The 27,180-nt window shown below is 41.5% G+C and overlaps 1 protein-coding gene across 4 annotated transcripts in view; it reads right to left on the bottom strand.

Moving 5' to 3' along the window:
• The window catches only part of dbn1 (drebrin 1), a 115,091-nt gene that overhangs the window by 16,656 nt on the left and 71,255 nt on the right, over window positions 1-27,180 (bottom strand). For 3 of the 4 annotated variants that reach the window (XM_052105050.1, XM_052105052.1, XM_052105053.1), the window contains exons 2-10: window positions 26,186-26,241; window positions 16,901-17,013; window positions 12,867-12,956; window positions 8,801-8,947; window positions 7,366-7,443; window positions 5,076-5,227; window positions 4,931-4,988; window positions 4,532-4,585; window positions 3,109-3,223 (exon numbers count right to left, since the gene is read on the bottom strand). In XM_052105050.1, the coding sequence (XP_051961010.1) occupies window positions 3,109-3,223; window positions 4,532-4,585; window positions 4,931-4,988; window positions 5,076-5,227; window positions 7,366-7,443; window positions 8,801-8,947; window positions 12,867-12,956; window positions 16,901-17,013; window positions 26,186-26,241 (863 nt within the window). The remainder of the gene's footprint in view (window positions 1-3,108; window positions 3,224-4,531; window positions 4,586-4,930; window positions 4,989-5,075; window positions 5,228-7,365; window positions 7,444-8,800; window positions 8,948-12,866; window positions 12,957-16,900; window positions 17,014-26,185; window positions 26,242-27,180) is intronic. The other variant, XM_052105051.1, reaches the window with a different exon arrangement.

The raw sequence follows: 27,180 nt of genomic DNA, 5'->3' as shown, positions 1-27,180 counted from the left end.
GTAATCTTTCATGTCTTTATTGAACACATCCCATAAAACATTCACAGTGCTCTTTAAAAAGTAAGTGAACCCTTGGAATTAATAACTGGTCAATCCTCCTTTGGCAGCAACAACCTCAACTAAGCATTTCTGGTAGTGGCGGATTAGACCTGCACAATGTTCAAAAGGAATTTTGGACCATTCTTCCTTAAAGCACTGCTTCAGCTCAGCCATATTCTTAGGATGTTGGGTGTGAATGGCTGTCAAGGCCATTCCACAGCATCTCAATTGGGTTACGGTCAGGGCTCTGACTGGGCAACTGCAAAATATTTCCATTTTTGAAGCTTTCTTTAGTGGATTTACTTCAAAGTTTAGGGTCACTGTTCAGATGCATCACCCAACTTCTACTAAGCTTCAGCTGGCGCACAGCCACTGTGACATTATTCTCTTGGATAAAGTATCTTGATAAACTTGGAATACATTTTCCAATGGCTAGCGGTCCAGGCCCAAAGCAGCAAAGCAACCCCAAATCATGATGCTCCCTCCACTGTACTTCACCGTTGGGATGATGTTTTCATGTTCGTATGTGGTACCCTTTTTATGCCATACGTAATGCTGCAGGTTCTTCCCAAACAATTCAACCTTAGTTTCATCAGTCCACAGTGGATTTTCCCAGAAGCATTGTGGAGTGTCAAGGTTGTCTTTGGTAAATTTTAGGTGCGTAGTAATCTTGTTGTTGGAAAGCAGTGGCTTCCTTCGTAGTTTCCTGCCATGGACACCAAGCCTGTTTAATGTTTTCCATTCAGTAGACTTAACCAGTTTCAATGATTCCTTAAAAAATTTTGACTGAAAACTTTTTGATGTCTGGACTCTATCTGTAAGTATCTATGATTATTCATTCAAATGGTTTGATATACTGATCAGGAGTACTTTATTTGGGATATTAAATTAGAATATTTCACTGCAAATGTCACATGACATTTTGTAACGCTGGAACAGCCCGAGAGTAACCACGGTACTAAATCATCTCCATTTATAAACAATTTGTCTAACTGTGGACAGATGAATTTCTAAGTTCTTCGAGATAACTTTGTAACCCTTTCCAGCTTTATGCAAAGCAACAATTCTTGATCATAGGTCTTCTGAGATCTCTTTTTTTGTGAGGCATGGTCCACGTCAGCAGATTGTTCTTAAGAACAGCAAACTTAAAATGTTTGAGTGCTTTTTATAAGTCAAAGTAGCTCTAACCAACACCTCCATTCACGTTTCATTAACTGGATGCCAGGTTTGCCAACTCCTGACTCTAATTAGCTTTTATTTATGTTTTTTGTTGTTCTATTCAACATGTACAAGAACAACACGATAATTTGTTTGCTATTAGTTAAAACAGATTGTGTTTGTTTATTATTGTAACTTAGATGAAGAGAATTAGATGATAGATGGTAATTCCAAAGGGTTCACATATTTTTCTCACCACTGTATTTCATTCAATGTATATATTTCTATATTTACGCTTTTTTTTCATTGAACAATACTCTCCTTTACAAAAATCAAGATTTCGTGGCAAATTTGCCACAAACTTTTCGCAAATTCACCACTGATCATTTTCACATGCAAATTAGATTTGCGGCAAACTTGTCCATTGTTGCCAAAGGTTTGCTGCAGGATTTTGTAAGGGCCAATGAGAAATAAAAATACATAGTACATACAAATATTAGGTAAAACATTTTATTTTTAATTAGATGGCACCGATTATGTCAATACTTGTATATTTATAGTTGACATTTCTCTCGACTGGGATTGGCTTATCTGCGAGGGATACATGCAATGCTGCCTTCGAAATTTGCCAAAACAAGATCTCTTAGAAGGCAGCATATTGTTTCTGCCTAGCTAATCATGAAAAGGGTGATTAAGGGTGAAATTTATAATTTTTTCTATTCAAAAATACTTTCTGTTGTCCAATCTTAATATGCAGAGACAACAACATTGTGGTGCTATCAAACAGTAGGCTAGTTTGAAGTGCCAAATGCCACTCTTTGAAAGTAGACGAGAGTAGGCAGCTGCATTTAGAGGAGTAGCGAAATACGCCAAGTCGGACAGTTCTAACTTCTCGTAGTGGATCAGCTGCCCGCGAGATCAAAGGCAGTATCATGTGACTCAGGTTCATGTGCTTTGTTGCTGATAAAGTGGATGGAATTTAAATTCTGTTGCTTTTAAATTAAAATAAATATGATGAACATGTAACCCAAAGAACCTGTTATTTAATTCACAAAACTGTGTCTTTTTCATCCGTTTTTAGTTTAATAAAGACACAAATTTGAGATATTTTTGAAATATGATAACACATATCTTACCCATACAGAGATCACACTTTTAGAGTGTTGGGAATATTCTAACATAATTTATACACATAAAAACATGATATCTGAGTTAAATAATCATCAACATTTTAGAAGAGAACAAAATGTCCCAGTTGTTTAAGCTCATGAGCATTAAGCTGTGTCATCAGCAAGAATGCAACTGCATTGCCTGCTTTAAAAATTGTGTCCTGCCTCGCTCTCGCGAGTGTATTTTTGACACGTCACCATGATATAACAGCAAGTCATAAAGATTTAGAACAAGCATGCACCTGCAGGTGATCACGCCAACCAGCCCAAAACAGCAATATTGGCTCAACCAATGATGCAAGCTTGGGATGGGACCATCTGTTTTGTCGACTTGTGACAAAAAGGGGAAAATGTTCGGAAAAAGTGTCATTGTTTTTACAGTTCTGTTTGTTGATGTTAGTGGTGCTGAAATTACACAGTTCACCTTAAGTTAATAATACATTTTAAAACTGAGTTTTCAGTTCTCCACCATCTTCCTTGAAACCTATATGAAAGTTGAAATCCTCTTTAACCTCTAAAACAAAAGATTCAGATAAAACGGTCCCTCACAAATCTGATTATCTAGAGCAGGGATTTCAGCACTGTTGAAAGCAGATGGTCTTTACAGAGCTGTTCTGTTTAATTCACATTTAATGACAGATTGAGAAAGAAGTAAGGGACAAGTAGCAGGACAAACAGAGGCTTAGAATTTAGCATCAACACCCTCATCCTCCTCTTCTCCTTTTATGCCCCATGATCTTACCGGTCCTGTGAGTGGTGACTGGTGAGACATCCACACTGTTGGCCAATGCCCTCTCTCTCTGCTTGAAGAATTCCCGTGGGTTGTCGCGCCTCTGGGCAATGATAGCTGCTGCCTCCTATGAACACATTAACATAGAAAAGGAGGTGAAACAAAATGGATAGTTCCTGCTCTAAAATCTGACTGGATCAGACACATTAAAAACCATTGTAATGTAAGCGATTTACACACACCTGTGACTGCACATCAGTTGAATTCTATATTAATGCATCAAGTTGCTACAGGCAAATGTAAGTGAGTGTGGTCACACTAGATATTGTGCTACATTCACAAACTTTCATATGCATGCGAACGCAGGAGAGTAGGAACGCAAGCTTGCAAAGCAGTTTTTGCATTCCACAATGTGTCCGACTTCAATACATTACTCAACGCAAGTACATACTGGGAGACGGGCTCCTTAAAACCCAGGAAAGTCGGGCCCCCACCTGCCGCATACTATTTATGAGCGGTGCGCGGGTGATTGCTAGGGGTCCGATGCACCGGTAGCCACAAGGGGAGCTATACCTGCTTCTATGGAGAGTTTTCAAGTCAACTACTGCTATGGCAGAGCAAAAGTTTAAAAAGTATATTGTTTAATACTGTAATATTATTAATTTCAATATATTTACAACTTTTCTTAATAATAATGCACATGGTTTAATGGCACTTTTCAAAGTAACTTTATCGCCCTCTTGAGCACACAGGTTTGTTACCGCCACAGTAATAACTAATATTTGATGAAAAAAGGTTTATTATGATTATTAGTACTTACACATGTTTATTAAACATTGGTGTCTTTTATCATACCGCTATTGCCTCTGTTGTAAAATAGCATTAAACCACTTAAGTTGTCCATAACAGTAGTTAAGGCCGTAAATGGTGTCGTGGCCACCGCCAATAAGCAGACAAGGATTTGCAATGTATTGTAACATAATGATATAATTTGAATAAATAAATATTGAACAATAACAGGTAATTTTCCATCTATTTCCTATGGACTTTCTACAATTTTTATACAATCTAACCCAGACTCCACCACTGGTTAAAGCGTATTGATAGGCACAGCTTTTAGCACACTGTACATTTAAAAGGCTATTTTAGATCCAGATAAAAATACTAACTGCAATGTGTAATAAGTGTTTTGAATAAGGCTTTATTTTTGTTTCTTCCCATACTACAGGTCTTACACCGCCACTATCATTGACTGCAAAAACGCACTGTCCTGAAATAGTATGTAAATCCCAGAGGAATATCTGTCACAAAAACACAAATCTGCCCCACATTTGAGCTTGTTGAGGTCACACCAGCTCACAGTTTATTTTCAATTTGAAAAACACTCATCCGAGAAACAAGATGATGCTAATGTGGCCCTAAAAGCTCTACCCACCTCAACCTCAGATTCCTTCTTGTCCAGGGAAGGGTCTTCATTGCTGGGCTCTGTCTGCAAAGATGAGGAATGCTCATTAATGTTTATGCCCACCAGGGGGCAGCACACTTTTGCTTTTATTTGGTAACCATCAGATGTGGTTCCAAATATAGCCATTTGTAAATTATTTGCTTTACCAATGACTAATTCAATAAACCTGAGATCATATTAATTTTGGGCGAACTCTCTCTTAATTGCCTCGCTCAAAATTCATGACTCACACCTTGATGGAATCAAACCAGCAAACCTTCTTGTTACCCCCATAAACCATCATGCATTCTTAAAAAAGTTCAATGATCAAGAAATTATTAAACCATAACATTATTTTATAAGATGCCAAACCAGCACATGCACACTTACAATCATGGGTTGACTCCTTGATCTTTCTTTGGTCTCCTCTTCCTCCTGCATCTTCTTCCTGAGAGCACAAATAAAATCAAAATAGCATAATAAATAAAGCAAGCTGAAGTCTCAGCTGTATTGACCACTGTGGCATCTCTCTTACCGGTGTTCCTCTATCTGCCTCTCCCTCTCATGGTATCTTTTCTCTCGTTCCTCTTGCTCTTTTCTCTCCAGCTCCATTCTCTCTGCCTCAAAGCGCTGCCGTTCCTCTGCAGCCTTCCTTCTCTCTTCTTCCTTCCTTATCTCCTCATCCCGCTTTCAACAAAACAAAAGACACATCAGTGTATTTTTGGTCAAATTAAATGTACAGCCACAATAACATTTATACATTTAAACCCATTTTGATAGTATATTAATATAAATATGGGAGGAAATGTGTCCCCCTAACCATCTATGGTGGTTACAGCTCTGTTAATTTATGCATTTTTCAATCCCAGAGGCGTAATTTAAGTAGGGATGATAGGGACATGTAGGGAAATCAACTTTCAGAAAATCGAATTCCCAATGCGCTCTAAGTCCTCGTGGTGGCGTAGTTACTCGCCTCAATCTGGGTGGCAGAGGACGAATCTCAGTTGCCTCCGTGTCTGAGACCGTCAATCCGCGCATTTTATCACGTGACTTGTTGAGCGTGTTAACGCGGATTGGAGTATTGGGATTAGAAAATAAAATTTTGTCAAGGTAATTGTGATAAAAAAAATATTTTAATTATAAATTAATTGTAGGTTAAGCCTACTTTGTTCAGGAGACCAACTTTTTCAGATAAAAATGTAAGTACATCGAAATAAACAATATGAAAAAAGATTATGTGGGAGTGAGGGGAGACAGAAAGCAGAACGTGTACATATATGTCAGTGTTCTATTCTCCTCATAATTTATTTATGTGATGTAATTTTGCACATGTAAATAGTTTATTTACCATACCCTTTGTATAGTGCTGAATAATACATTTTACAAAATGTCACTTTTTGTCCCTTGAAAATTATTTTCTCAAGATAAATCAAATAAATAAATATATATATTTTTTAAATAAATGTTATTTTGACCCATTAATCTAGGTTTAGCTTTTTATCCAAGTTTTTTGCATATCACATTTTCCCTCCTAACCATGCAGATCTAGTGGTCAGTTCTGAATTTGTTTATTCTTTAGAAACAATTTTTTTTAAAGGGATTTGTTTTTGTATGGTGGGGCAGAGAAATAAGAAATTACACTTGTTTTATCAGGTAATAATGTTATATTGCCTGACTCTCTTGCATTTTCTTAATACCAACATTTTCATATTTTATTTGGCCTTATATCCTTTTACAACTTCACTGCAGAAATACATTTTGTAATTAGTATTTTTGTCATGTTTTCCAATAATAAATATATAAATGTCCTTAAAATGTACTTAAGAAGCAAAATGGCATGAGATAATGAGTCTTAAATAACTTATTTTGTTATTATTACTTACTTATATCTTAAATAACATTCAGTTTTTACCCCATTGGCAAATCCCTAAAGACAAGTCATGTTATCTTGAAAACATTTTGCTTTTCAGGTAAATATATCTAGTTTGACGAACGTAAAGATAGTTTTACTGGAAAACAAAACAAAAATAAAAAACTTTTTTTTCGCAATGTCTTATTAATTAACAATCCCTTATTGTATGTTTCAACAATTCAATGGACACAAAATAAAGCTAAACATTTCAGAGCACTATAATGAACAGTGTCAGTGACTTAAGGTTAAAGTATCCTTAGGTAAATCAGAACGTGTACAGTATGCGTGATGCCAACTTTGTCATTAGTACAGTTTGCACTGACTGTCTGAGTGCAGCCCAGATTTTCTGGAAACCGGTGCTGTCCTTGTCTGTGTGCATCATTGGCACATTCACCTGCCATTGACTGTACTAAAAGAGCATCACAAAGAAGTTGTAGTCCACACGCATCAAAGACGTTCATATTTGCTAAATCAGAAGAGTAGGCTGAGCGCTCGACTGTTTGTGAGACAACCCGAAATGCGGAAAAACAAAATATACCTGAGCCTTTAGAGCTGAAGAGCTTTTCATTATGTATCTTATAATCAATGCTTGTAAAAGATATTGGCCTCCAGTTTTATATTTTTCTATTGCAATTAGCAATTTATCCTTCACATCCCAAATGATTGACTTCTTATATGAGATATAAATCATTTGTATTTGGTGTGGTATGATATTGGAACCATGCTGAATGTCTGAACAATTTGAAAGAAGCATTTCCTCATTCACTTTAATGTTAAAACAATAAGGTTAGTCAGTCGTACAGTGTGGGCTAGCACTGCTTTCAGTGAACACTACCATTCTTAAGAGTCTCAACTCTTTAGATCTAAGCATCTTTGAATGCATCTAAGAAACCCAAAGGAATCAAATTTCTACCTTGGCTTTTTCCCAGAACTCCTCTCGATTGATTTTCTTCATCTCGATCTCTGCATTTGTTTTCTCATAGGTGGTGCCCTGTGGCCAGGAGGAAAAGGGGAGGTGTGAATGCTGGCCAATTTAATTGGACAGCAAGCTAAGGAGAGAGATCTTGATTTTGCGGAGGCATTATGGGGACAGTTTGTTTCTTCACCAAATATAAAGGCAGCCAGAAAGCACACACACTTTGAAGATTTAAAAACTGACTTTGTGATTAGAATATACTCTGTACTTGAATTTGATTGTCTGAAAAGCTATGGTACAATACAATAACACCAAGGTCTACTGACTGCAATAAAGTATGTATACACTATGAATAGTTCATCCAAAAAAGAAAATTCTGCAATAATTTACTCACTCTCATGTTGTTCCAAACCCATATATGTTTCTGTGACAAACAGTCTGAAATTTAAGTTGTTATTCTCCAAAAATACTTCCCACCGCTGAAGCCCTCAATTTAAATAAGACATTTGGTCATACACTGCAAAAAAAGAAAAAAAACTATTTTGAGTATTGAGTATTTATGTTGTTACATTTATGCTTACAACAAGAAAAATGGAGTAAGAAAAAAATACTTTATTCAAAGGTAACAAGTTTATTTTTTTACTAACCTCAATACATTTTGTTAGATTTCTTAAAAAACAATCCTTAATATTTTATGTTATTAAGCTTCCCAAGTAATGTTTTTAAGGATATTTAGATATTATATACTGGAAAATAAGACAAAAATCAGTAATAATAAAAATTATTTTTGCAGTGCATTACATGCAAGAATCAATAATATCTGGCATCAAATGGGTTGATGCACTGTTTTTGTAGTCGATTTGAGAGCTTTGGTGTAGAAGAATATCAAAGAATAACAACTTTCAGTCTGTACATCACACAAAAGCCATTGTATAGCTTCAGAAGTCATATCAACTACTTTTACAATATTTTTGTTGTGATTTTTTGTCTTTTTGGAGCTTGTGAGATACATTAAACTTTCACTTCCATTATAAGGAAAATAGTGGCCAGTACATTCTTCTACATTTCTCCTTTTGTGTTCCACAGACAACAGGAGGGTGAGTAAATGATGACAGAATTGTAATTTTTTGGTGAACTATTCCTTTAAGTGACGTCAACAGGGACGTTGTTCAGATAAGTGAGCAAAACAGCAGGAAGGATCTTGATTAATTTATAAGTGTGTGTGAATCAACTCCCTGTTTCACATAGCACAGAAAAGATCATTGTTTCAGTTCCTCCAAAAACAGCAACAAGGCTATACCCTTGTGTCAGACATCACACTAATAGAGAGCCATTCACAGACAACTTGATTTGACCCCTTGCTTTTAGAGTCTGTATGGACGCAAACACAAACACAGACCCCCCCACCCCCCTTCTGTCACAAATCACGCACAACGTGCTCTGTGTTCTCCTCGTCTCTCATTCGCAGGCGGTTGAGCACCGGACTGGCCACTGGAGCTGTCCCATTGGTCAGTCTCTGTCCGATGGCAGAGGGGTCGATGTCCTCTATGCTGCTGGCATTGACGATGATGTCAACACCCTGGAGAGAGAAAAGAGTGGCACTCACATCACCTTGCAACTAGCATCAACCTTATATTTAAATGACGAGGAGTCAGTAAATCTGTATGGCGTGGGTCATTGCCAGGAAACAGGGCAATTTGTGTTTTCTTTGTGTGTCCCCCAATAATAAATCTATTAAGCTTATAATGTAACATACATTTTAAAACAAAACAAAAACTCCTGATTCATCTGCAAGAATTTGTCATCGTCACTGCACATTCTGTTCAACACTGTTATGCCATTGCATTTCCCCATTTCAAAATAATGTTTTTTTTTTTTCCCCTCTCCCCTTTTCTCCTCAATTTGGAATGGCCAATTCCCAATGCGCTCTAAGTCCTCGTGGTGGCGTAGTGACTCACCATAATCCGGGTGGTGGAGGACGAATCACAGTTGCCTCTGTGTCTGAGACCGTCAATCCACGCATCTTATCACCTGGCTTGTTGAGTGCGTTACCACGGAGACATAGCGTGTGTGGAGGCTTTACGCTATTCTCCGCACATCCACACAAAACTCACCATGCGCCCCACTGAGAGTGACCATTATAGTACCCACGAGGACATTACCCTATGTGACTCTACCTTCCCTAGCAACTAAGCCAATTTGGTTGCTTAGGAGACCTGCCTGGAGTCACTCAGCATGCCCTTGATTCGAACTCACCACTCCAGGGTGGTAGTCAGTGTCTTTACTCGCTGAGCTACCCAGGCACCCTCAAAATAATATTTTTTATGGTGACATCATGTTGGCCATATGCTTCAAATAGAAGCACAACTACAATGACTGTGGGGTGGTGCAATTTATGGTCGATATTAGGATTTTTTTTCACTGACCTTCAACCCCATAATGTTAAACCCCAAGAGATTATGAATCTAACAGCACTGGCACAAAACACGTTTTAAAAGAGAAATGGGCAATTATCTTTTCCCAATTATAATGTGGGATACTGTGATTTATTACAAGGCACACTGAAACAGAGTGATGCTAGCAGAATTTACTGAGATATCTATTTAAATGAAAGATATACAGTAGTTTGAATAATACAAGTACATACATTCCAAACTTACAGTGTAACAATCAGTACTGGGTATAATCTGATTACAAATTAATTATTTACTGTAATCTTATTACTTTTAAAGTCATAAAGTTACCCATTACAATTACAATTATTGTAATCAGATTAGTTACTTGGGTTACAGATATTTCTCAAATAATATGATGTATTTATAATAGATTTAAACATGAATTATGAAGTAATCAATGCCAAAGAAAAATAGAGTGGACCTCTGTTGGTGTTTATTTAGCAAAAATGACCTCATTATCCAGCTTATTACAAGACTAATTGTCAAATAAATAAGTAAATGGACATGAAATATTGATTTGCGTTGAAGTTATGCTATTATGTGAGAAGAAAGAAATTGTGATTTGCACATCCGGTTTGCGTCGTGGTGTTCTGGTGGTGTTTAATTTGCGAAAATGACTGTCTGACTGCTCATTATTCCATTTATTACAATACTGCTTACCAAATAGTTGAAGTTAGTTGAATAGTTAGTGTTGAAATTATTTTATAAGCTTACTTGTAGACCACACAGTGATTCAAGAAGTAGAAAAGATTACTTGCATCACCCTGATGACCGTTCTAATAAGTCGTAATCCCCGGATGAGCGGTTATTATTCAGAAATATCAGACTGCTAGATGGCGTCAGTGATTAATCAGAATAGAGTATTTCAGATACCTGTGTAATAAAAGCAATTACACATTCCCTAAAGATAAAACAAGTCTTCATTCTGCTTGTCTAAGTGTGTTTGTGCTCGCATTACAGCATAGTTAGCTGCACCTCTAACTAAGCCTTTGTAAGCACATCAAACAACCGCATATGTGTATCTAGTCCAAGTGTAATGTATTCCACAGAGCCAGAATGCAAAAGCTCACAATTCTAAAAAATGCTGCCGACAGTCAATTCAATAACTTTAAAAGAGCAGCCAATGTGTTGACTGGCACTTAAGAACAATTCATTCCTGATAGCACAGTCTCCTTTTCAGACCCAAAAGCACAATCCCTGCGTTGCCCTTGGTCGTCTCGTTGATGTTCCTCTACTTCAGTACTGCTATTTTTTTCTCTCTCTCTATTGCTCACCCACGCAACCACGTTGAAGATTTGAAAAGCAGAGTGGCCCCCATTCACATCTCTCACATCGACAGACACCTCTCACACAATAGCCCTGGAGAGGACCCTGTTAGTCATCTACAAATATCTTCCACTGCACATCACCTGCTGTTAGGTACATACACAAGCACGCACACATGCAACAAACCCCACAAGCCTCCGAAGCCCACCCACATGACTTATGTTTCGCTTTAGCGTGGGACTAAATTCCTGTAGAGCTATAGCGTCATGCTGTTAAACAATGCTATATAGCAAGCAGAGACAAAATGGTTGTATTGAAAAGCATTGAGAGGCATTGTATTGAGTGAGAATTCATGCATACATGATGAGTCAAAGTGTGAAATTTTATCATGCACTTGCACTAAAATAACAACTTAAAAAAAAAAAGACAAATTCTTTACGTCTCAATGGGTAAATCTTGCGAAAACACATCCGGGATATATTTAACCCCAAAATTAAAATAAATAAATGAGAAATTACATTTTACATAAAGAAAATCAAGTGTATTTTTAGGACCATAAAGAGTTTTTGCATTATTTTCATGCCAATTAAACACATTTTCCAACCAATTCTGAGATGTGTCTTTTATTTACAATCAGTGTTGGGTAAGTTACTTAAGAATAGTAATACACTACAAATTACTAATTATTCCTCTAAAATTGTAATCAGATTAGTTTAATAACTTACATATTAATAAATAAATAAATAACATATTACTGTAGAAATAAGCATAACCATATAATGTACTTAAAAGTAATTACATTAATTGAAAGTCATTAACTGTAATCTGATTACATGAATTTTTAAAAATAAATTCAATACACTACTTTTTAAGTAATTACAATACAGTAACAAACTGTTAACAATGATGACTGTAACTGTAATACAATAATTAAAACCTGTCCAGAGAAAATTATTATTACCTAAAAATGATTAAAGAATTCAGTATAATAATTGCTTTAAATTTTAGTTAACATAATTTAGAAGAACAAGACACCTTTATTTTGTCACACATTATACATTTTGCATATATACAGTGAAATTCTTTTTTTCATATATCTCAGCTAAGCTGGGGTCAGAGCACAGGATCAGCCATGATACGATGCCCCTGGAGCTGATAGGGATAAGGGCCTTGCTCAAGGGCCCAACAGTGGCATCTTGGCGGTGCTGGGCCTTGAACCTCTTCTGGTCAGTAACCCATATTTTTGCATTATGGTAATTTTGTAGGAAATTGAATAGAAATTGTTAAGTCATTTTTTATAGTGTTACAATGCAAAAATAATCGTAATTTTCTTAATGCAAAATATACATTTTTGTCCATGAATCAATCCTTATTTTTATTTTTTTTTGTGGGGAAATATGATGCAGATATTGGCAGACTATGAGCGTCACCCTTAATACTAACTTCCAATGCTACACTGAAAAAAGTTTACCCAAAATAATTTGCTTCATGTGGTAAGATCTAAATAAACTGGTTTGAATCAACACAAATACATTATGAATACATGCATTTTAAGGGTTAGATTAAGAACAAATAGCTCTTTAACAAATAAAAAAAAATATATACAGAACTCGAAATCCCATTTCAGACTACAGTGAAGCCCAACACCTAATATTCCATTGTTTGTCACATACTCAAAGGAGTGATGGTGTGAAAATGACAGTGACGATGAAGTGATTTGTGTGGAAAATGGTTTATTACCTATTTGAAAAGGGAATAGAAAGTTGTTTGTTTTACCTTGGTGAGACCCACCTGGAAAAACTCGGCTATGGTGGCTACATGGCTGGCACAGGCACACTTCCGGGCATCAGGCACATCTTCACCAACCTAAACACACATTGTCATGCATATGTTTATTTCACCAAGTACAACAGCATTACAGTATATGGGTAGTGGACATAAAATATTTTTGGGAAGTTGACAAGTCCTGCAGGTTATACTCGATCTAAAACTATTGTAAACTGCATTTCTATATTCATTATGCCTGTACTTTTTATGAAAACATATTAATTGAGAGACATGCAATATTTTTACTTAAAGAAATGCATTTATCACAAACAATTTAAAATGAACTAGAGAAGCCAAAAAGGTGAATAAAAATGGAGAACAATTTGAGACCAGTTGCAGGACTTAAAACATAGACTTTCCTCCATACATTCATTTACATTTTAACCTAAAATTTGGATGTTGAAAGAAAAAAGGTACATGGACATGTCACGTCTCAACTACTCGTAAACAGTGGGTGTAAAACATTGGGAAGATTTATGCAATTGTCACAGATTGCTCCAGCAGATAGTTACAGCCACCCACCGCATTCACAAAAACTGATACTCATAGCTTTAAATTGAGGTAAAAATTGAGTTCCACTGCAGACAGATATGATGGATGTTTCCAGGGCAACAATATGTTTAAAGAGATTCCGTCTCTCTTTAACAATTCAACTAACAACAGTCAGATTTCTCTTATCAGTACCAATTCAATATAATAAACCTCTCACAATTTAATATAATTACAGTGGCATGAATGGAAAAGTAGAAAACCAACAAACTACAACAAACACCTGCAATTAAATGAACATAACTGAATAGTGAATAATACTTTTGAAACCTATACTTTTGCAACCCATTGAAGTATGCATATTTCTCATAAGTGTCGTGTGTAATTTTTAAAGTGTTTATATTTATAAGTACAGTGGCAAGAAAAAGTATGTGAACCCTTTGGAATTAGCTGTTTTTCTGAAATAAATGGTCATATAATGTGATCTCATCAAAGTCACACATATAGACAAACACATTGTGCTTAAGCTAACAACACACAAACAATTATAATCTTTCATGTCTTTATTGAACACATCCCATTAAACATCCCAAGCATTTCCGGAAGCTGCGGATTAGACCTGCACAATGTTCAGAATGAGTTCTGGCCCATTTTTTCTTACAGAACTGCTTTAGTTCAGCTATATTCTTAGCTGTTCTGGTGTGAATGGCTCTCTTGAGGTCATTTCAAAGCATCTCTATTGGGTTAAAGTCTGGGCTCTGACTGGGTCACTCCAAAAGTTTTTTTAAAGCCATTCTGTAGTGGATTTACTTTAATGTTTAGGGTCATTGTCCTGCTGCATCACCCAACTTTTACTGAGCTTCAGCGCACAGCCACCCTGACATTATACTGTAGGATATCTTGATAAACTTGGAAATTAATTGTTCCCTCAATGAAGCAGCAATGAAGCAGCTCCAAGTCATGATGCTCCCTCTACCGTACCTCACTGTTAGGATAATGTTTTCATGTTGGTGTGTGGTGCCATTTTACGCCATACGTAGTGCTGCATGTTCTTCCCAAACAATTCAACCATAAATGAATTAGTCGACAAAACATTTTCCCAGAAGCATTGTGCCATGGACACCAGGCCTGTTTAATGTTTTCCGTATAGTTGACTTCTATGTTTATGAGTTCCAATGATTCCTTTAAGTCTTTAACTGTCACTCTAGTGATCTATTTTACCTCAATGAGCATTATGCGGTGTGTCCTTCGAGTCATTTTGGCTGAACGGCCACTTTTAGGGACAGAGTAATTAAATGATAATTTCCATAACATGGAAAAATTAATTTTTAAGCAAAGGAACAAAACCCCTTTTAAATTGTTCATTTATATATATATATATATATATTGTATTTTAGTGCTATAATGGATTTTGTTCTAGGAAATGGCATTGTTTATTCACCTCACATGAGGGGAAAACATTTCTAAAACTACATTTTCAAACAGTTATATTTTATAATTGCAAAAACATATGAATATCAGTGAAAGAAACACATACCTCCACTGCTCGTTTATTATCATAATGTTTCTGACAGTTCACTGACTATTGCTTTGATCTGTGACTTGTATCAAGCTACTGCATTTATATCCAGCATTTGGGAAGGGACTATTTTGACAATCTGTGTGATTTGAATAGTAATTTAATCAACATTATCTAATATTGCTGCATTACTCTGCATATTCTGATTATACTTCACTCCCACCAGGAAATCACTCGCTCGCTCAGTGCTGTCTGAAGCGGTCAATGCAGACTTTAATACGCAGCCTTTCGCGGCTTAATATCCGAGCAAGACTAAATCGCAATTTCAGTCTTGGTACAATCAATTATGCAGCCTTGATAGATATCATACATATGTCTCAGAGGTCAAAGTCTACACGCTTTAGCATTTTGGATGGTTTCCCCTCATCATGTACGTGCTGCTTTCGCAACTGTCACGTGCATAACGATGAGATGTCACGCCTGTAACGACGGTTTTCCCCATTTGTGTGAAATCAATTCATTAAAAAAAAATGACAAGTTCTTAGGAGTGCTAACTCTCCTATATTTTGTGGCTAGTAATATTTTTGGATTGTGATTTTCATTTCACAGAATTTTTAAAAAGTGTGCGGTCTCCCAACAACTCAAATCTATTTTAGTCACGTTCGTAATGCAAGTTAATTTCCCAATCTAAAGTAGAAGGAAACTGTTTTGACTGAACAATTTCTGATGTCTGGACTCCATCTGTAAGTATCTATGATTATTCATTCAAATGGGTCAATATACTGATCATGAGTACTTTATTTGTGATTTTAAATTTGATGTTTTCCCTGCAAATGTCACGTCTGTAATATTGGAATTGCCCAAAAGTAACCACAGTACTAAATCATCTCCATTTATAGACAATTTGTCTAACTGTGTCCTTGACAGATGAATATCGTAGCTCTTGGAGATAACTTTGTAACCCTTTCCAGCTATAAGCTTAGCAACAATTCTATATCGTAGGTCTTCTGAGATCTTTTTTTTTTTTTTTTTGGGAGACATGGTCCACATCAGCAGATGCTTCTTGTGAACAGCAAACTCAAAATGTTTTGAGTGCTTTTTATAAGTCAAAGTAGCTCTAACCCACACCTCCAATTTCGTTTCATTAACTGGATGCCAGGTTTGCCAACTCCTAACTCTAATTAGCTATTGTTGACGTAATTAGTCTATGGGGTTCACATACTTTTTCCAACCTCCACTGTGAATGTTTGAATGATGTAATCAATATGTACAAGAACAATTCAATAATTTGTGTTATTAGTTAAAACAGAATGTGTTTGTTCATTATTGTAACTTAGATGAATTTCAAACTAGATTTTAAGACAAATGTATACATAAATACAGGTATTTCCAAAGGGTTCACATACATTTTATTGCCACTGTATGTACTATTATATCATGTCTGGAGGCTTTTTGGATGGTTATTATTTATTCTGAGCAAAATTATCCAATAATTCTCTCAACAACTCATCTCTAAATAACAAAAAGCCTTCAGGCCAATAGCTAATATATTTGCACATTATATGTACAAGCAGCACAGTTACAGCACAATCTTCTAATCTAATCATGGACATTTCATACACATTTTCTGTATATTTTTGTATAACACTGTGCATTACTTTAATGTTTTATATATTTGTTTTAGCATATTAATAGTAAGACTTTAATTCTGTCATTATTTACTCACCCTGATTCAACTGAAGAAATGTATTTTCAAGAATCTGACATCGTTACTTCTAAGTAGACATACTGTAATAGCATATTTAATTTTTGGGTGAACTATCCCTTTAAGAGTGTCACTGAGGTCTCATGTAAGTCTATAGTCTATGAAGTTACATTGACTACTCTGTCTTTGTTGACCTCTAGAGCTTCTAAGTGTTTTTGCTAACGGCTTGCAAAATGGCAATGTCACTGAGTAGTTGTGACGTGAACTCACCCAGTTGATGAGGATGTAACGGGGCAGAGCTGCCGTGGGCTCCTTCAGGCTGCAAAAACCATACATGATACGGGTGTTATCGAAGGTAACTGCAATCTCTGCCAGCCCACCATCTGTCAAACACACAAATCACACATTTCATACATAAAGAACAATCAAACATGTTATATTTTATTTTCAATATTAAGTATTTATTCTTTGATTTAATAGTTACAGGGATAGTTCTCACAAAAATGAACATTCTGTCAGCATTAACTCACCCTCATGGCTTCCTTTATTCTGTGAAACACAAAACGTTTGGTTACGTATGTAACCTCCGTTCCCCGAGGGAGGGAACGACACGTTGTGTCGGAGAAGCGACACTAGGGGTCTCTCTTGGCGCCGATATTCACCTCTGACCTATTGAAAAGGGCCAATGAGAGTTGGCAGTCAGTATTTGCATACCCGCCCCGCATACGGGTATTTAAGCGGGGCAAATACGGAAGTTTAGTCAGGATTTTTCTGAGGAGCCGGAAATGGTCCGGCCACAACAGTGGCTCGGTTCAGCGACATGGCGGAGGAAAGACACAACGTGTCGTTCCCTCCCTCGGGGAACGGAGGTTACATACGTAACCAAACGTTCCCCTTCTGTCGCTCTCTCCACGTTGTGTCGGAGAAGCGACACTAGGGGACCCATTCCAATATTGAACCGTGTACGTGAACCGACGATTCAGTGCCACGCATTGTCCGTACCTGGCTGCACGTACCCTTCCCCAATGCCCCATAAGAACATCGGAATCCTTTTGGTTACCCTGGGAGGGGAACAAGGCGATGTTTGCCAACATGGGAACGGGCCAGCCTGGCTGGGCCTCTTTTCTCTCTATGTTTCTCGCATAGAGCAATCACGGCCGGGGCCCTTACACGCATATAGGGAAGGGGGTCTTATCCCAGACCCTGCGGAGACCACACCTGCCCTTTTTCTTGGGGAGGAAAAGTGGTAGACACGTCACACGGCTGTCTTAGAGCTCATGTGGAAAGTATGGTGCGGTGGTAGATCCAGCCTCGAAAGGGGGGAGTTGCTACAGCACGGCGACCGAGGCAGCTGTAACTGCCTAAGGGAGACACGGGGTCCGCTCGTAGGGGACAGAACCGTGGAGTTACACACAGGGGGAGTCCGAGCAGGAGGCCTTACCTGTGGAGCACCTATACCAGTACAGGGTAGCCATTAGGGTACCCGCAGTGGCTTGGGTCGGCGAGTTCCTCCACTGAACCGCGGACCCGGAGGGCTGGGGAGGAATCCACCAGGGGCCCGACTCGGAGTGGGGCACCCTGGGAAGAAGGCGCACTACTTTACCTTGACGTCAGGAAAAGGGCGCTGGGCGCAAGCAATCCAGCCGGCCGGTCGGTCTACGTGTTACCGAGTTCTACGGGCTCGGACCTGACAAAACACGAGACGCAACCGACTCAACGCGGAGGTTGTAAAACCTCGCGAAGGTGTTGGGTGTTGCCCAACCCGCGGCTCTGCAGATGTCTGCTAGGGAGGTGCCCCTGGCCAGTACCCACGAGGACGCTACATCCCTTGTTGAGTGAGCTCGGACCCGCAAGGGTAGGGGCACGGCCTGGGTGTGATAAGCCAGTGTGATGGCGTCAACAACCCAGTGGGCGAGCCTCTGTTTGGAGACGGCATTCCCTTTCTGCCGTCCCCAAAGCAGACAAAGAGCTGCTCAGAGCGTCTGGTGCTCTGTGAGCGGTCCAGGTAAATGCGCAGGGCACACACTGGACCTAGCAATGAAAGGGCTGCAGGTTCACTACCTGATCTTGGAACGGTGTGGTAGGAACCTTGGGCACATAGCCCGGTCGCGGTCTTAGGATCACAGACGTATCTGCCGGACCGAACTCCAGGCAAGTGTCACTGACAGAGAACGCTTGCAGGTCCCCGACCCTCTTGATAGAGGCGAGCGCGATCAGCAGGGCCGTCTTAAGGGAGAGGACCCTGTGTCCAACTGATTCAAGCGGCTCGAAGGGAGGTCTCTGGAGTCCTGCCAAGACTACCGAGAGATCCCAGGAGGGAACTAGGCCTGGCCGGGAGGGATTCAACCTCCGGGCGCCTCTCAGGAACCTGAGGATCAGGTCGTGCTTACCCAGAGATTTGCCGTCTACAGGATCGTGGTGGGCGGCAATAGCGGCAACATACACCTTGGGGGTGGACGGGGACAGCCTCCTGTCCAGCCTCTCCTGTAGGAACAGAAGCACTGACCTAATCGAGCATCTCTGTGGTCTTCAGCTCGGGAAGAGCACCTGCGAACAAAGCGCCACTTTAGGGCGTAAAGGTGCCTGGTAGAGGGGCTCTGGCTTGGTTAATTGTATTCATAGCGGTCGCGGTAAGCCGGCTAGCTCTTCCGCGTCCGTCCAGGGACCAGACGTGGAGGTTCCAGAGGTCTGGCGCGGGTGCCAGAGCGTGCCCGTCCCTGAGAGAGGAGATCCTTTCTCAGAGGAATTCAGCCAGGGAGGAGCTGTCGCGAGGAGCCTGAGTTCCGAGAACCAAGTCCGAGTGGGCCAGTAGGGGGCCACCAGCGTGACTTGCTCCTCGTCCTCCCTGACCTTGCACAGCACCGGTGCAAGAAGGCTCACTGGGGAAATGCGTGCTTGCGCGGCCCGAGGGCCAGCTGTGTGCCAGCTGTCTGTCCTGAGGGAGCCTCTGTTAGGACGTACCAGAGCGGGCAGTGGGAGGTTTCCTGGGCGGCAAACAGGTCTACCTGGGCCTTGCCAAACCGTTCCCAAATCAGCTGGACCGACTGGGGGTGAAGCCTCCACTCCCCGCCGGGCAGGCATTGTCGTGATAGCACGTCTGCTACGACGTTGAGCTTGCCGGGGATGTGAGTGGCACACAACGACCTGAGTCGCTGCTGGCTCCATAGGAGGAGACTGCGGGTGAGTTGTGACATTTGGTGGGAGCGTACGCCGCCTTGGCGATTTATGTACGCCACCACCGCGGTGCTGTCCGATCTCACGAGGACTTGTTTGTCCCGAACTAACGGGAGGAACTTCCTGACAGCAAGAAGGACGGTCAGCAACTCCAGGCAGTTGATGTGCCAACGCAGCGGGGCCCCTTTCCAATGGCCCGCTGCTGCGTGCCCACTGCACACGGCACCCCACCCGGACCGGGAGGCGTCGGTTGTGACCAGAACGCGTCGGGACACCAGCTGCAGGGGCACTCCTGCCCGTAAAAAGCTGAGGTCTGTCCAGGGTCGGAGTGTTTTGAGGCAGGTGGGGGTGATTCTTACCCGATGCGTGCCGTGGTGCCATGCTTGTCTCGGGACTCAAGTCTGGAGCCAGTGCTGGAGTGGTCTCATATGCATCAACCCCAGCGGAGGACGCCATATGCCCCAGGAGCCTCTGGAAAAGTTTTAGAGGGACCACTGTGCCTGGCTTGAATGAAGCGAGGCAGTCCAGCACCAACTGAGCACGCTTGCTCGTGAGACGTGCTGTCACTTACCTTGCTCCGCGCACCCGGCAGGGGGCGGGTTCGTGACTGAGGAGGTCTGATGCTGGCATCCTCTGGACTCATCTGAACCGGCCAGCCGGGGGGCAGTCGAGGGCAAGCGGAAGGCGGGATCGCCGCGTCCGGTGTACCGGGACTGTCGTGATCTGAAAGCAGATTGCCGTGAGAACGGCATTTGCGGGCCAGGTGACCCAGAGGCAAAGGAAATAGCTCTTTTATTGAGAATGTGGGTACCACAGCCCCCGTCAGGGGGTGTGGCAAATGAAAAAACAAAGGATTGTCCTCCCGGCCCTCCACCAGGGGACGGAGCAATCTTACCACCTCCGGAGCTAACGTCTTCGGCTCTGGGTCGGCTGTCTCAGGAACGCTTGGGAGCCTTCCGGGTCCTAGAGGGGGTTCGTGAGACAGGGGCATCTTGCCGCCTCGGAGTGCTCGACGCTGGGGCTGAGAGCTGGGCCCGGGTTGAGGCGGAGCAGGAGCTGGTTTCTTCGCAGGGGGACGCCCTCGGCGGGCAGACGGGGCAGGGCCCATAGCGGTAGGTCTGCAGTGGGGCATGATGTGGGAGATGGCCTCCGTCTGCTTCTTCACCGCGGAGAACTGTTGGGCGAAGTCCTCGACGGTGTCACCGAAAAGGCCAATCTGGGAGACAGGTGCGTCCAGGAAGCGATTCTTATCAGCCTCACGCATCTCGACCAGATTGAGCCAAAGATGGCGTTCCTGGACTACTAGGGTGGACATCGTCTGTTCGAGTGCCTGCGCTGTGGTCTTCGTCGCTCTCAGGGCGAGGTCGGTCGCTGAGCGCAGTTCCTGCAGCACATCAGGATCAGGTCCACCCTGTGCATGTTTCTGAGAGCTTTGGCCTGGTGGACTTGCAGGAGGGCCATCGCATGCAGGGCGGAGGCAGCGTGTCCAGCCGCACTGTAGGCCTTCGCGTTGAGCGAGGATGTTGTCCTACAGGGCTTGGATGGGAGTACGGGGCGACCGCGTCAGGAGGTAGGGCTACCGGGGCATAGATGGTACGCAACTGCCCTATCGACCTGGGGAATCGCGCCGTAATCGCGCTCTCCGCCATCGAGGGTGGAGAGAGTGGAGCGGGTGGCACCTAGACGAGCGGAGAGCGGGGCTCTCCACGTAGATGTCAGCTCATCATGCACCTCCGGGAAAAACGGGACCGGGGGGGATGCGAGGCCGCGAACGGCGCGCTGCCCCAAGGAACCAATCATCCAACCGTGAAGGCTGTGGGGAGGATGGAGGGTTCTAATCCAACCCCACGCTCACGGCGGCCCGGGAAAGCATGTCGGACATCTGAGCGTCGGCCTCAGCCTGGGCCTGCTGGCCCGAAGGCAGCAGTCCAGGGGAGTCCTCGGCATCAGACACCGCACTCTCCGATGCAGCGGCGAGCTCATCCACTTCGGACTCGGGAGGATAGACGGCCAGGCCGTGAGGCGAGCCGCTATCGCCGCGAGCATGGACGGGGACCAGCGAGCGTGTCGGGAACGGGAGGTTCGCGGGGGGCTACCCGGCGAAACTGCACCCGCTGCCGCCCCCAAATCGCCCCCAGCGCCAACCGTATCGTCCTCAATCCCATGGGAAGAAGGAGCAATGCGGGGTGCAGCTGGGGTGGCTTGCCTTCTGTTGAAAGCAAGCTGCGACCGCAACGTGGTCATGGTCATGTTCTTGCAGTGAGAACATGAACCATCCACAGATGCCGCCTCGCTGTGATCGCGGCCCAAACACACGAGACAGCGCCTGTGGCCGTCTGAAGCGGAGAGGCTTCTACCGCATCCAGGAATGACACAGGGGCGGAAAGGCATCTTGAAAAAGACGCCATGCAAAGTACAGAGAAAGCTGCTGTTGTGCGCCGTCAGATCCAACAGCAAGCAGATCGTCAGAGATACAGGAACGTTCAGGGTGTGTATTCTCGCAGCAGACTGCAATCAGACCATCGGCTCCGAAGAAATTTTCTAACTAAACTTCCGTATTTGCCCCGCTTAAATACCCGTATGCGGGGGCGGGGTATGCAAATACTGACTGCCAACTCTCATTGGCCCTTTTCAATAGGTCAGAGGTGAATATCGGCACTCAAGAGAGACCCCTAGTGTCGCTTCTTTGACACAACGTGGAGAGAGCGACAGAAGGGGAACTTACTATCATTGCATCTATTTTTTCTCCATATATTGAAAGTGAATGGTGACTGCAGTAAAGCCTTGCTGAGTGTGAGTAAATGATGACAGAAATTTCATTTTTGGGTGAACTATACTATAATATAACTCAAAACCCATGGGTCTTAACTTCTCAGTTTCAGATGCCTATTTAATCACCTTGTCTGCTGGCTACACGATATGCTGATTCTCGAGAGAGCTACAGCTGTGCCAATCAGGGTTTAAAAGCTCAGAAAGATACTGATCTCTGGAGATAGCTGGAGTGTATGGAAATTATGACACTTTAAGGTACATAAACCTAACATACCTTAAACTAATCTTAATGAAAAACTATTTTTTTTAAAACTATGCATTATACATTTTAACAACACAGCAATGTTGTAAAAAATTATATTAAAATACACTATTCCAGTTGTTGTTTTTTTTATTTTAAATGACACCAATTAAAAAATAAAAATAAATAGTTATGGCTAGAATAGTTAATGTCTAAATCTGTTATAAAATAGCAGATATATGCTCACTTGTACCAGCACATCACTTTTGCTTATCTATTTTTGGGTCAATTAAATTATATAAATAATATATAATAAATATTATTAGTCACAATAAACAATTCTTCCACCATGTAACATATTTAAAAATTCTGGTATTGCAAAAGTATTACATTTAATCAGGTATTAAAATACAAAATCACAATATGAGTAAGTTTTCAACACCTGAAGTTAAACAACAGTTAAAAAGTTTATTAATAATATTAGTCACAATAAACCACTGTTCCACAGACAGACAGATTTCTACATACACTTTGGTTGAAGTCATTAAAACAAAATTTTTAACCACTCCACAGATTTAATATTATCAAACTATAGTTTTGGCAAGTCGTTTAGGACATCTACTTTGTGCATGATATGAGTAATTTTTGCAACAATTGCTTACACAGAGATTGTTTCACTTTTAATTGACTATATCACAATTCCAGTGGGTCACAAGTTTACATTCACTAATTTAACTGTGCCTTTAAGCAGCTTGGAAAATTCTATAAAATTATATCAAGCTTTTAGACAATTAGCTTCTGATTGAGGTGCACTGAATTGGAGGTGCATCTGTGGATGTATTTTAAGGCTTATCTTCAAACTTCGTTGCTTGACATCATGGGAAAATCAAAAGAAATCAGACAAGACCTCAGAAAAATTATTGTGGACGTTCACAAGTCTGATTCATCCAAATGCCTGAAGGTAAAACGTTCATCTATACAAACAATAGCACGCAAGTATAAACACCATGGGGCCATGCAGCCATCAGCTGGCATTTTTGCCACGCATCGAAATGGAGCGAATACAGTTGAAACGAGGCAGGAGCCTGGTGAATTGAATCACGTAACCAAGTCAGATGGTCCTGGTCAACCAGCGCGACTGGTTGGACAGTGTAAGCCATGCGTCCATGCTCCGTGCGAGGGGCACTAAGGGGACGATCATTATTGATGTACCGGGTGGGGCTTTGCAGCGGGGGGAGCAGGTAATAACACGTTGGGAGGCAAAAGTGTGTCCCGAGGGTTGGGTGCTGAGAAAAGACTCAAAGCACTTACCTTCCTCTGTGCACCCGGCAGGGGGCGGGTTAGAGACTGAGGAGGAGGTCCTGTGAAGATGTCCTCAGAACTCGTCAGCGTCGGCCGGGGATGGGCAGTACGGAGGCGAAGTAACTGTGTCCGGGGAGCCGGGATTGTGGTTTTTGGTGCCGTCAGAATGGCGCACACCAGCTAGATGACCCAGGAAGTGAGGAAATCACTCTTTTATTAACAATGTGGGAAAACAAGGATTTTCCTACCGGCCCTCCAGCGGGTGACGGAGTGGTCTTGGTACCAGCTCCGGAGCGAACGTCTGACTCTCTGGGTCTTCCGTCTCATGAGTGCTTAGGAGCCTTCCAGGTCCTAGAGGAAGTCCTGGAGACGTGGGGCATGTGCCACCTGCGAGGTGCTCGACACTGGGGCTGAGAGCTTGAGGCGGAGCTGCCTGTTGCTTGGATGCAGAAGGTCGCCCTCGGCGGGCAGACGGGGGTCGGACCGTGCTGGTGTGGCACTGCAGCATGATGTGCGAGATCGCTTCCTTTTTCCTTACCGCCGAAGACTGCTGGGCGAAGTTGTCGACGGTGTAGCCAAAGAGGCCAAGCTGGGATACGGGGGCATTTAGAAAGTGAGCCTTGTCAACGTCGTGCATCTCGACCATGTTCAGTCATAGGTGACGTTACTGGACCACGTGGCCATCATGGCTCTGAGAGCGAGGTCGGTGGCAGAGTGCAGTTCCTGCAGCACGTCGGGGTCAGGACTACCCAAGTGCAGATCTTTAAGTGCCTTGGCATGGTGGACTTGCAGGAGAGCCATGGCACGCAGAGTGGAGGCGGCCTGTCCAGTGGCACTGTAGGCTTTCGAAGTCAGCGATGATGCCATCCTACAGGCCTTAGAGGGGAGTACCGGACAATCCTGCCAGGTGGCGGCATCTTTAAAAAGACGCGTCCTGAATAGGACGTTCAACGCCTCCTGTGTATTGCTCTTTTGTGAATGAAAATTCTCTCTTTTAGAGGGGAAAGATACTTCTCTTTTAGAGGTATACACTCTTTTACAGAAGCGCTGTTGAAGCGCCTAGGGGTGTGGACTGCACAGCGTCCAGAGAGGGAGAAAGCCACTTGTAACGTGCCGTAGATCCAACAGCAATGCTCTGATAGAGGTGAGTGGAACAGTAGTGAGACTCTGCTTGCTGCTGCCAAAATCTGACTGACAGACGCACGCCCGCTTCCCTTTATACCCGTATGTCCGGGGGCGGAACATGCAAATAAAGTAAATTATGTTTTACACAGTATGCGATTTAAAAAAAAAAACTGCATTTATTTCTTCATAAAATCTGCTATTTCTCTAGTAAATAAGTTTTTCTATTAAACCATGATTAATAGAACTCTGCCTAATTTACAGGATTGGTAGGCAGGCATTTTCTGTGTCCGAAATGACTTACGTGTTCACTTATTCCCTATTCCCTATATAGTAAACGCCACATAGTGCACTATATAAGGAAACAGGAGCGATTTCAGATTATTCTGAACTAACAACATAAAAGCTAAATGCTGGTTGTTTTGTTATGAAAAAAAAACTCCTCTAATAAGTCAATGGCACATGGTGGCTACGAAGAGATAAAATAATTTGTATCTTGTGCGGTGTGTGCACATCAGCAGGATTCTTGAAATGCCACAAACGGCAGAAATCCTAGCATGCCACTGTTCCTGTTGAAAATTAACTCCGTGACCGTGTACCAAGTAAAAAACCCTTAACAGTAACTATTTTGGTTACTGATGGCTTGGTTTTGAATCTGTAAGTGTTACAGTCTATTGAGTTTTATGGATATTGAGATATGGTGCAAATGATAAACACCTTTGTCTGCGCTCCAAACCAACAGTGTTAATATCACATTTAATGCGTTTGGCCTCTGTCATTATATAATCATAGTGTCATTCTCCAACAAAATCATGGTACTTCAACAATGCATGAATATCATCAGTCACAACTGAATGTGTTATTGCTTGTGCATGACTAGATTAATGTTGGTTATTATTAGATCATCTATATTTGGATAGGAAGTATGTTGAGATTTTGCCTACCTCCTGAGGCAGTCAGGATCAAATCATTACTGTCGTCTTCATATGTGTATAAGGCCCTGCAGAGAAGAGTAAGACATTTTCAGTAAAGAAACTATTCAGTCAAATCAACAACTTTGAGATAAAGTACTCAAAAACAATTATGAAGAATGTTAAATAAGGGAAGTGTTTAATTTTTTCAATGTTAAAATATGTTCTTCTATCCCAGCTTAATACAGTATGCAGAAACAACTGTAAAGGCCTAAGTAAAACCAAATTACTTTTTGCATTTTGCAAATGCAATGTAACTGATCATATGTTCTGAGTGTTTTTAGTATGCATGTATGCAGCTGCTAACCTGTTCTGGGAGTTTTTTTTTAGCATATTGCTATAGGCCTATGGGTGTTAATGTTTTTAAAATATATTGCTATGATGCAAAGGTGTTCTAAGTGTTTTCAGCATGTTGGTAAGCAGTTGCTGGGGTGTTCTGAGTGTTTTTATCATATTTTGATATGGGTGTTCATGTTTTTAACATATATTACTATGCTGCTAAGATTTCCTGAATGTTTTAACATGTTGTTAAGCAGTAGCTTTGGTATTCTCAGTGTTTGTGTGTGTGTGTGTGTGTGTGTGTGTGTGTGTGTGTGTGTGTGTGTGTGTGTGTGTGTGTGTTAGCATACTGCTATGCTACTAAGGTGTTCTGAGTGTTTTTAGCATATTGCTCTGCTGCTAAGGTGTTCATGTTTATTTTTAGCATATATGCTGCAAGGATGTTCTCACTGTGTTTACCGTATTGCTCTGCTACTAAGGTGTTCTGAATGTTTTTAGCATATTGCACTCTATGATTTTATTAGCATATACTATGCTGTGAAAATGTTCATGTTTAGCATAAATGGCTATGCTAAGTGTTCTCTGTGTTTTTTAAGCATATATTGCTATGCTGCTAATGTGTTAATGTGTTTTGTTTTTTAGCATATAATGCTATTCTACTAAGATGTTCTGAGTGTATGCTGCTTATG

The sequence above is a fragment of the Xyrauchen texanus genome, chromosome 34 (assembly GCF_025860055.1).
Source record: "Xyrauchen texanus isolate HMW12.3.18 chromosome 34, RBS_HiC_50CHRs, whole genome shotgun sequence".
Taxonomy (NCBI): Eukaryota; Metazoa; Chordata; class Actinopteri; order Cypriniformes; family Catostomidae; genus Xyrauchen; species Xyrauchen texanus.
This window is presented reverse-complemented; position numbering and strand designations above follow the sequence as displayed.